This window comes from Stegodyphus dumicola, chromosome 3, assembly GCF_044657685.1.
Source record: "Stegodyphus dumicola isolate Sdum_Otavi_A_Nest chromosome 3, ASM4465768v1".
Taxonomy (NCBI): domain Eukaryota; kingdom Metazoa; phylum Arthropoda; class Arachnida; order Araneae; family Eresidae; genus Stegodyphus; species Stegodyphus dumicola.
Genome location: NC_140770.1, coordinates 45,920,944 through 45,936,262, shown reverse-complemented (window position 1 = coordinate 45,936,262; position 15,319 = coordinate 45,920,944). Strand labels below are relative to the sequence as shown.

General features: G+C 32.4%; 1 protein-coding gene across 1 annotated transcript in view; it reads left to right on the top strand.

Annotated features, from left to right (window-relative positions):
- LOC118195887 (uncharacterized) overlaps positions 1-15,319 on the top strand; it is a 235,872-nt gene that overhangs the window by 210,871 nt on the left and 9,682 nt on the right. Inside the window, exons 31-35 of the mRNA XM_085812832.1 lie at positions 5,241-5,348; positions 5,506-5,577; positions 9,310-9,432; positions 10,095-10,337; positions 14,044-14,178. Of these exons, the coding sequence (XP_085668958.1) occupies positions 5,241-5,348; positions 5,506-5,577; positions 9,310-9,432; positions 10,095-10,337; positions 14,044-14,178 (681 nt within the window). The remainder of the gene's footprint in view (positions 1-5,240; positions 5,349-5,505; positions 5,578-9,309; positions 9,433-10,094; positions 10,338-14,043; positions 14,179-15,319) is intronic.

Genomic DNA, 15,319 nt, shown 5'->3' with positions numbered 1-15,319 from the left:
ATAGTATTGTTAATTACTTTTTGGATATGTTGGAGTTCCAATTTATTAATTTGTTAGTATTGAAATTGAAGTTTCTTGTTTTGTCAAAAAGTAAAATTTTTTTGTAGGTAATGATTTGAAGATCTAGAAAGATATATATATATATATATATATATATCATTTACTTAAGAAATATTGACTATATTATCTCCTAAGATTAATTTTAGTAGAATTATCTTAAAAGAGAGAATCCATAGCTAGTAAGTTCAATTTTGAAAATTGTTTTAAAGTAGCTTGAATGTAAATTGTTAAAAATGTTTAACGGGGACTTGAATTAAATCATGAATAACAAAATTTAAATTAAAAGCAAGCAATTAAATTAAATGCAAGTAATCATTGCCGTTGATCGGAAATTAGTTGACTTTTCAAGGGGAACAAAACAACTCCCGTTCAATGAACAATAATTAAGAAATAAATACGAAGGTGTTTCGTCCTTTACTCTAGAAATAAGGCGATGCCAAACCGGCAATTCAAGCCAGGCCAAACATTTCCGTGAATAGAAGGGATCAAGAACCAATGCAGAGAAACAAAGAACTCATCCCGATTAAGCATTTTAGCTAATTCAATTTTGAGTGAAATGCAATTTCTGCAGTAAAATTGATATTGCTCGAGTAATTGTCCCCCGACACCCTCGTGTTTATGCATTTTAATTCAAAACTATGTGTAAAAATTAAACATTGGAAATGGCATTATGAAACAGAATTCAAAGTAATTGAAATAAACATTAGAAAATTACAAAATATAAGAAATATAATGCAATCTTTGCAAAAACAAATCAAAAATAAAAATTTTTAATTTAAAAATATATAATAAAATATCTATATCTATCTATCTATATATATATATATATATATATATATATATATATAGGTCTTACAATATATAGGATAGGTCTTACAATATATATATATATATATATATTGTAAGACCTATCTCTACTTTTCCATGTGCACTAACTTAGATCCTACGATGAACTTGGCGAATTCTCGCACAGGTGTGAAATAAATACCAGCACAGAAGAAGGGTGAAAAATAACCCTTTATTTCTCAAACTAAAATAACAGACAGCACGGACTTCGTGCGTTACAAAAACACCGTCTACTTTCGGCAATAACTAAAACGTTCGACTAGAATAAAAATCAAAAATCTTAAAACTAAACGAGTGCAAACACGCACTTCAAAGTTACTCCTAAAAGATGGACTCACAGAGATCTAACCGGCGGGATACTAAACTGATAAGGCCACAAAGACTTACTTGAGTAACCGCGAAATAACAACGAAACGTGCGCTAGGCTAGCGAAACACGCTCTGAATAAAACTGAGATAATCACACGTTTAAATAGCACTTCACTAACTTTAAATTTACATCCTGGCGAGAGAATGTGAGGGAAAGTTTGAGAAGTTGAGAACAGGAAAACTTTAAATAAATTTGTTATGCAAATTAAGAAAAACCCTACAGTACTACCTATGTGTGTATGTATGTGCCCATATGTATATATATGTGTGTGTGTGTGTGTTACTGGGAAAGACCAAAATTGGAGAATGTCGACATTCACCGGTGAATGTCAACACATACCAAATACGTCGGTGAAAGACCGAATATTTGGTTATATTCTTGTACATTCGGACCATCACCGGTGTATGTCGACAATCACAGATTTACTGTGGTGGGGGTTGAAAACATGGACCTTATAAGAGATAGACTAACCCAGTGGGTGGAGCGCGCGTCACCCACATGTTCGCAAGAAGGAGTAGGGACGACCTGGCTTACTTTAACGCGGAAATCTATGGCGTTTGTATCACATAACTGTGTTTGATTATTAAATTTGATACGTTGTACAAGTGATGAGATTATGAAAGTCACATTTTATGCAAATAAGATTTAATATAGCTCACAAAAGCACTTTTTACTGCATTTTGCGCATTTTTTTTCAAGCGTAATTCTTATATAAATATCCTTACTTTAGTAAAATGTTAAAAATTCTAAACGCAAAACTTATGAACTTATTTTTGTGTACAAATAAAGTTAAATAATATTGATAGCATATGATATTTTGCGCATTTTTTCAAGCGTAATTCTTGTATAAATTTCTTTACGTTAGTAAAATGGTAAATATTCTAGGCGCAAAACCTATGAACTTATTTTTGTGTACAAATAAAATTAAATTAAATAATATTGATAGCATCTGATGCTTTGAAACAAATAAGGTAAAATTAAACGAGATCTGATAATTTTCTTTGATTTTATGAGCATTTTCAAGCAGTAGTTTTTAAAATTATTATGGCATAACAAGACGATCATTTATTTGATTATATGATCATTAATTATTAACATTACAAGATGATTATTTGTTTTAGTAATTCATAAAACTGGGAGCATAAACTTTTCTGAGTGAAATGAGGGGAAAAAAAAGATAAACTCTGGAAGCAATCAGATTTGATTTTATATTATGCCCAGAGGAGCGTTTTTGTAACGTTTTGCGTGTTACCTTTATTTACTGAATATCATGTTCTTCACAAGCAAACCACATAAAATTCAATTCAAGAGCAATATCACAAAATATTTGAAAATAGCATATCTTTAGAATTTCCGCGCTGGAGATAAAAATGTTATTTTCTGTACAAGGGTTGCCATTGCTTGCTTTGAACTCCTTGAGTTTATTAATCAAAACTTCGTTAAAGTTACAACATATGAAATGGATTAAAACAAATTCGAAATTAGGCCGTCCAGGTGCCCATGATAGGGTGGAGGGTTACGTTATTCAAAATTTGATGGCTCTAAATTCCGCTGTTTTTTTCACAGTGCGAGAGAAACATACATGCATTCATGCAGATTCTTCATCACTTAATTTCTTTAAATATAATACAGGGCGATAATATTTGATGACAACAGTTTGCAAAGTGAAACGAACATTTATAGTGAAACAAAGCAAAATGTCGTTTCGAAACTAATAGCTTTTCTGAGCTGCCATTTCTTTGGGCTAATAAAATAAATTCACAATAAATAAGAAAACTTATGCAGAACTAGAAATAAATTTAAAAAATGATCACTATAAAATACTAGCACAATTAATTATTACAGTTAAATACAATTTTTAATATTAGAATAAATGCATAAAAGTTATTAAAGTGTTAAAAGTGTTTATCCCTATGATGTATTATGAAATATTACTGAAATAAAACTCCTTTGTAGAATATTATGCTATAATATTCAGATATAATTTTAAAAAAGCAGTACAATTAAGAATTTTAAAGTAAAACTTTCAAAAATCCATTTTTGGATTTTAGTATTTTTTACTTACACCAATAAAAAGCATAAAAATTGCAAGAGAAAATTGTTTGTTTGAATTTTTCTATTAGTTCAGATTTAAAATATTATTTTTTTAAAAGAAGTAGATAAAAATTTCCTGACAGCATAAGAAAAGCTAAAAAAATATCCAAACCTGAAAGCAAGCAACATTAATTGTGCTTGATAAACATGCTAAATTTTTAAAAATCAATCTCAGTTTTAAAAATAAAAATATCTAAAAATTCTAATTTGTGAAATGAGGCGATATCACTGGCTTTTTCTTGAAAATTATACGCTCTGCAGTAGCCAGCTATTGTTAAGTTTCTGCAAGTCGTCCCTACTCCTCCGGATGTGGTCAAGGTGACAGCCGGGAATGCGCCAATGCAAGGGAGAAAACCTATTTGGGATGGTGTATACACTAATTTATGTTGAATGGATACTGCAGTGAATCGTGAACTTTTCCCTGAAAAGTTAAATGCATTAATAGCGAGTAAACGAGAATTAAGTTGTTTTTATTTTTCAAACACATCTCTCCTCACCGGAATTGATAACTCCTTATGAAGCTATGTTTGGCATTAAGCCAAGAAGAGGCATAGTATTGTCTTTTCTGCCTGCCGAAACAAATCGCAAATATTGAAACCGAAGAATAACTCTTAAGAAATTTCTAATACTTTTGAAACCGAAGAACGGCTTAAAGAAATACTTTTGAAGAAAATTTGAGCTGTGGCCATACCGAAAACCATATTCCAAAGAAAAATATTGAGGAGGACCTGAAACCTACCACGTCTTCGGATCAAGCCTGGACTGAACAACACGAGTTAATTTCTATAAAAAGATCGGCCGCGAAAGAGAATCTTCTGTTGCAAACAACGAAAATGTTACGAACCTCAAAAAGAAAAAAAAAAAAAATCTTCCTGCTCAAATTGGTGATACCGTACGATTGCAAGTCCCTGATGTCGACCGTAGTCGTACAGACGGCCAAATGCGTCGGCAGTTGTTGTTAGAATAGAAGACTCCGACTTTTATAAACTAGCAAATAAAAATGGCACCTTCAACCAGCTTTATACCCGTAATCATTTCGTAATTTTTAAGGAAAATTTACTTTCCGTAGACGAGATTTCTTCTCAAGAAAGGTCTCTGAGAAAAGCAGCTGCAGCTAATTCGAGAAGTGGACGGCAAGGCTATACAAGCTGTCACTGCTGTCACCACAACTAAACGCAGTTGTAAAAGCAAGGGACTCTTGTGCAATTCAAAATGTCATAAAAGTTTAAGTTGTTGGAATAAATAAGATTTCAATCACATAATTAAGTAAGGGTTTTTTTTAATTTTTTATTTATTTTTTAATTTTTAATTATTATTATTTTCCTCTCTCATTTAGAATGTACTGTTTAAATTCAAAAGTATATTTACATGTGCTGTTACTTAAGCTTTTTCGTATTTTCACATATACGGTATAAATACAAAATTAAAACAAAAGTTCTTTATTGACTAAATTTAAAACTAAATGCTTAACATATATCCAAGCACGACTGCTGCCATTATTAAGAAGTCAAGTAATATCGAGTAGCCCTTCTCGCGTTAGAATCAAAAGCTACATGTCACGCAGTGACGCCTCTATAGAGTTACGAACAACTCTTCTGACCAGGGATTGGTCCCTACTTGCGTTCGATGATTCAACTTCTACTTCATATATAAATTGTATGTTTTAATTCCCCTTCTTACATTTTCCTTTAGCGTTTGCTGTTAATTTTTTGAGCACGAGTGTAATAACTATGCTCATATGTACATAAAAATTCCGAGCTATTAATTATTTGAATTAATTAAGCTGGGAACTAAGCAGACTGCATAAGTTGTATATTTGCTAAGTAATTATATTTGCGTAAAAAATTAAATATTACGTTTTTTGCTTTTAGGCGACAGAGCAGATAAAGGTGAAAAAGGAGAACCGGGTCTACCAGGAGTTCCAGGCCTACCAGGCGCTAAAGGTGCAAGAGGTTTTGCTGGCACACCCGGAGTACCAGGTATAAATATATTTTCTATCCTGATGCAAAAAATGCAAACTACTGAATTAAACATTTACTCGTTCTTATAACTTTGCGTTCACCATGAGGCCAGGAGGGTTGCAGCATACTCGTAAATTAAACTTTAATATTTATTTACTTTTTTCTGTCTTAATAGGCGTAAAAGGAGAACGTGGATTACCAGGATTGGAAGGACTTCCGGGTCCTGAAGGATTACGAGGACCACCAGGTTTGTAAAGCATTTTAAGTAAGTCAAAATGCAAAATTAAACTATAAATTTAATAACATACATGAAATGCTTCAATTATTATGATCTAGTAGCTTTAAATTTCAAACTAGAATAACGTCTGAGGCAAGATTATACATATCAGAACAAGGATGTGAACCTGTTTTCGTATAAATGTAGATAATGGTTATTAGAGACATTTAGCAGTGCGTTCAGATAATTAAGATAATTCATTAATTCTCTGAAAAAAATTAAAATATTTGACAGAGGCTGATTAAGCAGAACGAAATAAAACAGCCATTTGTCGTAACATTATTTTATTAGATTTCAGTTGTTTGCGTTTCAAAAGATTATTACTGATGAAGTAGTCTCTTTTATAGTCAAAACTACTCAACAGCATAATTTAAAACAATTTATTTTGTATATTTTTATCAGACTGTGTAAGCTTTTGTATTTTTTGACTCTGAGTGAAACCCAAATTTTTCGTATAGTTTTTACCTGAAAAAAAAATGGAACTATTTAATTTAAGCAAAGGTGAAGTAAATAAGCTTTCGTTATAGGTATATGATAAAGCTTAAAGCAATTTTTAAAGCTTAAAAATTATATTATTAGATTATGTCAGAATTATGTCTGTTAGATGTCATTAATAAAATACATTTTTATGTTTTAACATGTTCAAAAAGCACAGGCATGGTGATTTAAATTTTTAATGAAAAGTGTTCAATTTAAAAGGTACATAATTCACAGAAACTTAAGTCTACGTATTTGTAAAATATAATTTGCGTACAGCATGTGTTGGAAATGAAATCTGTGTGTATTTTTGTACACGGTTCACTGTCTTCTTAGCAATATTACAAAGCTTTTTTGCATGGTAGCAGTGATGTTCATTTTTAATTTTTCCCAAGTGCTTAGCGTAGTGTATACTGCTAAAGTTTAGAGATCTCAGGGCCATAGCTTTTAGGCATGACTCTGTCGCCTCGAAACGCTGCTTTGTATAAAATGGTGTAATCTGCTTTATGACATATCATACCATCGTGCAACAGTACAAAGTCCGAGATGCGTACTCGTCGGAATTTCGGCGGTTTCAGATTAGGGTTTTTTCCGGATCATCAGTTTAAATCTAATAAAAAGACATAAAGAAATTAAAAAATCAAAAATACAAAGTAATGATTTAGGAAATAATGAAGCATTCATGACCCTAAGGGAATCCAAATTTACAAAAATAAATAAATAAATAAAAAGTGAAATAAAATATAAATAAATAAATAAAACATAAACTATAAATAAATAACCTCAATATTTATTTGTTTCGTTTTAAACATTTCTTTCGATGTAAGTTGTTTAGTTCGCTTCGTTTTGTTATGCAAATATTTGTTCTTTATAGACATAAATTCTTCTTCAGTTACAAATTTCCAGTGTTCAATCCTGTAACTCATTCCTTAAAAACCTCTCTTTCACTTTTTTCACTATCCGTAGCGATATTTTTTGGATTTAGAACCATGCTACAGATTTCGCTGCGCGTTAGTTGATTGGTGATTAGGGCATTGTCATTGCAAGGAAAAGCTTCTGTTACATCATCTTCGTTTATTACCATTTCTCCGCATTTCTTCACAAATTTCATTAATTGGAAGTTTGTTTGATTATGGCAAATCACTCGAGGGCTATCTGCATAAGAAGAGGGATGCCTTCGTTGGGGACTTTCTAAAGGAAACTGGCTCGTGTATACGTTACACTTGGGAAAAACCACGAAAACGCCCATGCATCCAGCATGTTCGCCGGGATCAAACTCTGACCGAAATACCTGTGTTCAGCAACTATATCACTCGGCCGCTGGTGGGCCTATTAATTGGAAAATTTTGCTTTTTGTTTGCGATATTTGGAAACCTTGCAACTCGAAGTTATCATTATAAAGCTTAGCTATACACCGTTCATATATATCATGAGATCAGTGATTAAAGACATGTTGTTCAACCAAAAGTTTTCTTTGTTTCTATCGTACGTTCACGAAGTTAAGCAGGATAGTTATCGTACTTATAGCATGCTTAAGGCTTATCAGAGTCCCGAATAAATAAATTTCCACATATACTTAAATCTTATTCAGGTCCAGCGCTTAAAATTTTGCGGCCCGATGAAGTGTCTGCGGCTCCGAAGTTCTACTGCCGAGTGCCTCTCTGAATTCTAAAGATTTTGCCTTTCCCAAATTCTGTTGCACCAGCTCTGGCAGCAGTCCTGGGCTTCAGTTATTCTCAATTTAAACAGCACTAAATATAATCTTTTGGCTTATAAGTATAATTTACAGATTTTTTTTTCCTCATATAGAAAGAAATTTCTCTTCAATTTCTCCTCGTTAATATGCTCAATACTTCGAGCAGAGTTAGCTGAAGTGTATAATTATCGCTAAGCGTAATAGAAACGTAAAAGTTACCATGCACTTTGGTAATCATCAAATAATATAAAAAAATATTTAGACATCGGTGGTGAGTCATTCCTCAAGCCGCAGTGTGTTAATAGTCATGCGGTGATGAAAGCAAAAAATAATACACAATGATTCGGCAGGTTGGCGTCAATGCAGAGGAAATTGAGAATCGGAACTACTGTTTTACTGTTGTACCGTGGAACTGTTTTATTATAAAAAAATCGAATGCACAAACCTAAAGCATTAAACAAAAATAAAATAAAAATAAAAAAAGGTTGTTGGTGATTTGGAGTTCGGATTTTAGATCATTCCGGAGATTGGACATCCGGATTTCGGACTTTGCATTGTATTTCAAAGAATGGCGTTCATTATCCCGAAGTACAGAAATAAACTTCTATAAGGTATCTTAATAGATTTCAGCGTCTATAGTTTCTTTAAATACAAGGGTCTGATTAAACGTACATCGCCTTGACATTGCACAGCAGGCACGAGTTTCCCAAGGTGTGAAGGAGATTTGCTGAACACATGCGGCTTTTCAAAACTCCAAATTCGATCATTTTCGCTATAGATATATCCACTAGAACGTAATTATGGCGTTTTTGTAACCTTTTGTAAAATAGAAATGTGGATGAAAATGAAGCTGATACAAAACAGTCAGAGATGTGAGAGCAAACAATATGACAGAGAACAAACAATATGACAGTGTTCAAAACTTGCTGCCCGCAAGAAACCGTATCGTCAAATTTCTTTCTGCTTCCGAAGAATTTATTTCATCCCTCGTCAAACTAGGTTTATAGCGTTGTAAAAATCGCGGAATGACAGTTAATAAAAACGCACAAAATTTTGTAGTATTAGACGCATAGTATACTGTATTATTTATTATAGTATATATTTTGTAGTATTAGACGCATAGTATTAAGTATTTTAGTATTCTAAAACTAAGTTTTATTTATTTTTTTTTCCTCTTTGAACGTCTGATATAAGGTTTAGTAACTTGAAAGGCAATAAATACGACTTCTTCAAAAGTCTAATTTATTGCCTTTTCAGGTCTAATATTTGCTTTTAAATTCAGTTTAATTAAAAGTTGTTAAAATCAACAGCGATTTTCATTCTTTATTTCTGTGATTGCCAAAGATCGCATTTTTTACATGACAATTGCCATTTCAGCTTTGCCGTAAAATTAATTTTTTTTTTTTTTTTTTTTTTTTTTTTTTTTTGTCATTTCTTTTAATCTTTAGTTAACGAATCCTTTTTTCTGGTAAGAATTACAATTTTCTTTTACACTTTACAGAATTAATAACTTCAACTTGCATTTCCAGGCGAACCTGGTCCACCCGGTGTTGTAGGACCTCCAGGGAGACCTGGTATAGGTTTTAAAGGTGAACCTGGACTTCCTGGAAAACCTGGACTTGATGGATTCCCGGGAGCACCTGGACTAAAAGGTAACAAAATTTCAAGTTAAATTAGTATTATGATAGATAATTTTAGCATTTTATTTAATCCATTTTATTTTAATATTCATTTCAAATACTAATTGTTTAGTTGTTCGGTATTTTTTCCCTTTACCGATTTTGAAGTTGTATGAATGCTATTTCGAAAATTACAGTTGGCTCTTTCGGGACACCAATCTTTAAAAGCGATCACTATTTCAGAGAATTTAAATAAACATCGGTATTGAAAATTAGCTTCATAGAAGTTCATTCTCTATAACATGGGTGGTCATTTTAGAGAAGATACGCTGTATTTAACTTATGGTGTGTGGGTTATAGTTCGGTGAATATTCTTCAAAGACATGACTCCGCTAAAACATAACTTTATTAACACGGCTATTCATTAACACAACTAGACTTTAACATAACTATTCATTAAAACCGAAAACTTCCATACAAATATTCGAACATCCTTGCACTCGAACTAAGGACAATGTGTGCGAGTTCGCTGGTCACGCTCGCGGTTTTTACGTAAACAACATGACGTCATCTGGCGGCACACGCAGTCGAACATAAGACTGCCACAAACTTTCCACAAAAATAAAATCGTAAAAATTAAATATTAAGACTTCTTCTCAAATTACCTATGGTAACATATACCTCTTCTGTTTCAGGTGAACCTGGATTCCCTGGATTGCCTGGTGACCGCGGATCACCAGGTGATGAAGGATCGCCTGGTTTACCAGGACTTAAAGGTGAGAGAGGAGAGCCAGGTTTCCCAGGTGCTTCAGGTAGAGATGGACTTCCAGGAATAAAGGGTGAACGTGGACTTCCAGGATTTCCAGGAGCTAAAGGAGAGAGGGGATTACCTGGTTTCGATGGACCGCCAGGACTAAGAGGACCATCTGGTCCACCAGGTGTGTAAAAACTATGAGTTTGTAATTAATTATTAGCAGAATAAAATAGCGTAAGATTAGCCCTGCTTTTCTGGGGCATCTTCTGAGACCATTCTTTTATCTTCTCTTTATCTTTTAGTGTCACTGGATTCTTTGGGTCTGAGTTTGCCCAGTGTAATTTGTTGTTGTCTCCGTTTTAAAATGTCTCTAACTTGAGACATGACATTGTCGTTGAAATTGTTAATGCTATATCTTGCTGCTCCTTTATCAGGGTGATATCGTTACATGAACACTTTGCAGCTCGCTCCATTTTGCGCATTTTTCCCAGAATAAAAACCTAGCATAATTTTTTTTTTCTCTTGAAGACATTTACTCCACCCGCCTTTCTGTTGTTACCGATTCTGAAGATTTGTTACCGATTTTGAAGTTGTATGAATTCCTTCTTGTTGAGCTCATTTTTAAGGCTGTCTAGTAATTGTTCCATGTCTTGCTTTTAACTCTAAGTCTAGGCATGATATCATAGATAAAAGCAAAAAATATGTATTAAGAGTCCAAACCTTCAGAATCTGTGTTTGCAACATAATATGGCCACAATTTCCTTTCTGGCGAAGGGTTAGTTTATAGCTTACCTCAAAACAACTTTAAAAATCATTTATTGCCGTCCTGAGATACCGTGCGTCATTCAAGATATTTATTTTTCCAATAGTTTGTTTTTGTTGAAAGGTCTTCGTGATCTGAGTTTCCATGGTATGTAAAAGCAAATTGTATTTTAACCTGAAATCTCTGATTTACAGTAAGACAGAAATTCATGCTTTGCTATTAGAGCTTTAAAAAAGATTAATACTATGAGAAGTGCACATTTCAACTTGATTGAATATTTATCATAATATTAAAAAAATGTCTAAATTAACAGAAAATGTATGTTAATTGTTTGATTTACTAATATTGACGTAACTATTATTTTTATAATATGAATACACTGTTCTGTGTATTTTAAGGTATTTTTGTAAATAAATTATCCAGTCTTTCATGTTTTGGACAAATTAAATTAAAAAATGGAAGTGGCAGTGTAAATTGATTCTTATTTAAGAGTCACAACGGAAAATAGATGAGAATAATAAACAAATGAAACATTTTGGTATCGGTGAGAATTAAAATTTTAGTCTCTGTTCTTGTTAACAATCTTTATTTTTCCTCACATCTGCTACATTTGTATGTATTTATATAAAACTCAATAATAATTGGTGATATCTTTATAATTGTAATATAAAGCAATAATATAAGTTACCTGCCCTCTTCTTACGACTTGGCAGACAGAAAGTGTTGTTAGTGTTATTATTCTGACTGACATTGCAGATTTCAAAACAAAATGATGTAAACTGAAATCTCACGCTCCCATTTTTTAACAAAACATTTGTTTTAATTAGACAATAATGCAGATATATCAGTCATATAAGAAGTGTCGACCCAACCATTATGAAATTATGTCGAATTTATGTCTAATGTTTCTGAGAAGCTAAACAGTGTAACGCGGTATAAAATGAACGGTTTATATAGCAGGGTTGACAAATGTAGAGTTCACGGAGCACAGTTCGTCCAGCTAAATGTTTTATTTGGCTGGCCGATTACCATTCGGCATTTTAAAAAAATTATGAAATTTAAAAACAGCCCTAAACTTTGTCGAAAAAGAAAAGTCTCAGGAATAATATGGTGGACACTTTTTTCCTTTCAAAAAATTTTACAACGGAACATTTAACAGTTTTACCGAACATTTATTCAAATATGATTTGGTGTTGATTTGTTCATTAATGCAGAAGTTTGGACTTTACTCTCCGTAATAATTTTCATTTCAATAAGAAGTTTTTCTCACAACTCTGGTTAAACACCTGAATGTTTCATTATAAGGTTACTTATTAAAGTATTTCTCGCCATAAATAGATGTACGAATTCTGAGTTCAAAATAATGGAGTGCTGATTTTAAGTACAAAACTTCGTGGGCCAGCTAATTTTTGTTACTGAGTAAGTGATACCACAATGAGTTCAATATACTAAGAGAGCATCATAAAAAGTAATAATAATAATAAATAAGTCTCATAAAAATTATAGGATATTACTTGATCTAGAGCTAGTAGCCTTATCTGGCGTGAAGCGAATTATTGCTCAGCCTGAAGTAACTACAAGGTTAAATAACTTTTTACTTAAACAGAATCTAAAACATAAACGCACTTTATTATGCTAACAGCATTAGCCACAGCTCGTGGTGATGCGACTAAAAGAACAGTCGAATGCAATTAAGACACAATAACACGCCGAATAAATACTAATTCAGAAGTCAAACAACAAAAATCAGCGTTAATTTACAAAAGATGATGGTTCGGTAAAACCATCGAAACTAGTCCTGTGAAAATTTTGTAAATTAACGCTGATTTTTGTTGTTTGACTTCTGAATTAGTCGAATGCAAGTTAAACTTGGATTGAAAATGTGTAGTCAAAGAGTATGCAATTTAAATCTTACTTGAAATTCGCTCAGAAATTTTACTGGAGTGTCAAAATCAACATATCAGCAGCGATAACAGAAAGCCAAATAATTATAACTATTCGAGTTGGCAGGAGCTAACGTAGCGTGCACGCGAAGACAGAAACACGCTGTCTCTTAAACTCCAAAAATCTCAGTTTAAATATTAGCTATCTCATTTGCATTCTGGTGATGGAACGGAAAGGACAAGTTAAAGTACAAATCTAAATCACAATAACTGGTTAGTTTCAAATAATATTCATATAAAATATTGTATCCAAAAATGATATTTTACAAAATATGCCAGAAAATGTGCTTTCTCATGGCCAGACTATAACTAATTGCATGAAATCTCCAAAAAAAAAAAAAAAAAAAAAAAAAAAAAGTATGGTAAGGCAGTGTTATTTTTTTTCAATTGGAAACCTAATTTCTAAGGTAGCAAAGTCAGTTAATGATCAGATTTAGAAGCCGAAGAAATAATCAAAGTTAAGTACACGTTGATGGAGAATTTTTAAACGGCTACCTGTTCATATTACCGTTATTGTATATTTGCGCAGGAAAAATAATAGAGGAAGCAAATATTTTATATTAAGCACATATTAAACAGTTGGCAAGAGAGCATAAGATCAAGCAGACAATACTGAAAACTTTATAACTAAAAAAAATAACTTTCTTCCAGTTTTGTAAATTAATATTCAAGTACGGATAATGGCGATATAGCACAAATAGAAAACTGTATATATATAAGAAAACACGTAACAATCACATTCATTAAGAAGTTACTCGATTTTCATTTATTGAAAGGCACCATTTAGAAAATATATTTTAATGACTTAAAATGTGTCTTGGAGTTATTAAATGGAGCCTCAGTGGTTATAAGTAAATATAATGAATTTACGAATTCATTTCTGAAACCATTTTGTAATTGCATCATCATTTACCAAGAATAATTGTGCGAAAGTGTATACAACCTGTAATGGGAAAGGATTTTCTATAGAAAATTTCTACAGATTAAGGTCTAACATTGTAAACATAGAAAATACACAAATTAAACCCTAAGTTTCTGCACAAGTGATCGAAAAAGGATCAATATGGATCTGAGTCATGTGTGAATATTTATAGTCTTTGTTGGTTTAACGAGCTAAAATGTTTACTTACATTATATCAAATTTTATCTCTTTTTATTAAAAAAATTATTTATATAAAATATAGGACGTGAAGGCTTTCCGGGTCTGTCTGGTTTACCGGGACCAAAGGGAGATGCTGGTTTACCTGGACCACCTGGTTTCCCTGGGCCTAAGGGAGATGATGGTCGACCTGGACCACCTGGTTTAGAGGGAGCACGAGGTACGTTTATTTACTGCATTTAAAAAAGTTCTGTTAACTTAATTCATTTATCAACAGTATAGCTATTGACAAAGAAGCCAGACATACACTATACGTAAATAGTAAATATAAATAAGTAAATGAAATAAAGATACAGCTTTTCCAAATAAAGCGTAATTTTTTTTCAGATTTCTCTTGCTTTGTGAAATTTGAGCGTTCCTGTAAAAGGTATTTTAGCCGAAACGGTACAAATCTAAGAAGCAATTTTAGTTTATAGAAAAAAGTTTCCACATACTCTTTTCTTCAAACAAACTTATGCCATACCACACATCTCTTAAAAAATATAAAATAGCAATTAAAAATATAATAATATGATAAATATAAATATACATAGATATATTGGAAAATAGCAAATATAATTAGAAATAAATAGTTCTAAAGCTGAAAAAAGAGTGAGTCTTCTGGAAGCTACAAAGATGATTGTAGTGACTATGGTGCACTGATGCTAGAGATACAAAACCTTTCTTGTAAGAGAGAGATGACAAGGGTCAAATATAAATATCTTGTCCTCATTCGTAGCTATAAAATCTTTGCGTCTATGGTTTCGCTGGAGTCCTACCCCAGTGTCGAAATTTGAAAAATTTATTGTACTCTTTATTTATATTGTAGAAGGCTTGCAGTGAGATAAGTTTTTGGCTGCTAAGACCGATGCATTGGTTTTCTACCTTATAGCTCGTGGCCGGCAATCATACTATTTTGTTAAAAACTACCTTAAACCCGCATATTGTGTAATAATTAGTCGCATTCTTCTGCAGTTATCGCATTAAAAAAAGAACGCTATACTTACGCTTTTAACTTTTTTTTTTTTTTTTTTTTTTTTTTTTTTTTGTAAAAGCAAAATTCCTGCATTACTTTTTTTGGAGGAGTAAGCGTAAAAAAAAGTGATAATTTAGGTCTTTCGTATAAACGAAATTTCTTAAACGTCAGTTAAGCAGGAGATACCTCCGTAGAGACATTAAGTATTTTTGGAAGCAGGCAAGAGAGATTGAAAAATTAGTAACGCCTTCGGCGGGAATCGAACCGCGGACCCCTGGAATACGCGCCCAGCGTGCAGACCACCACACCACGAAGGGATGCCAAGAAGGCGGGAGAAAATACCTTA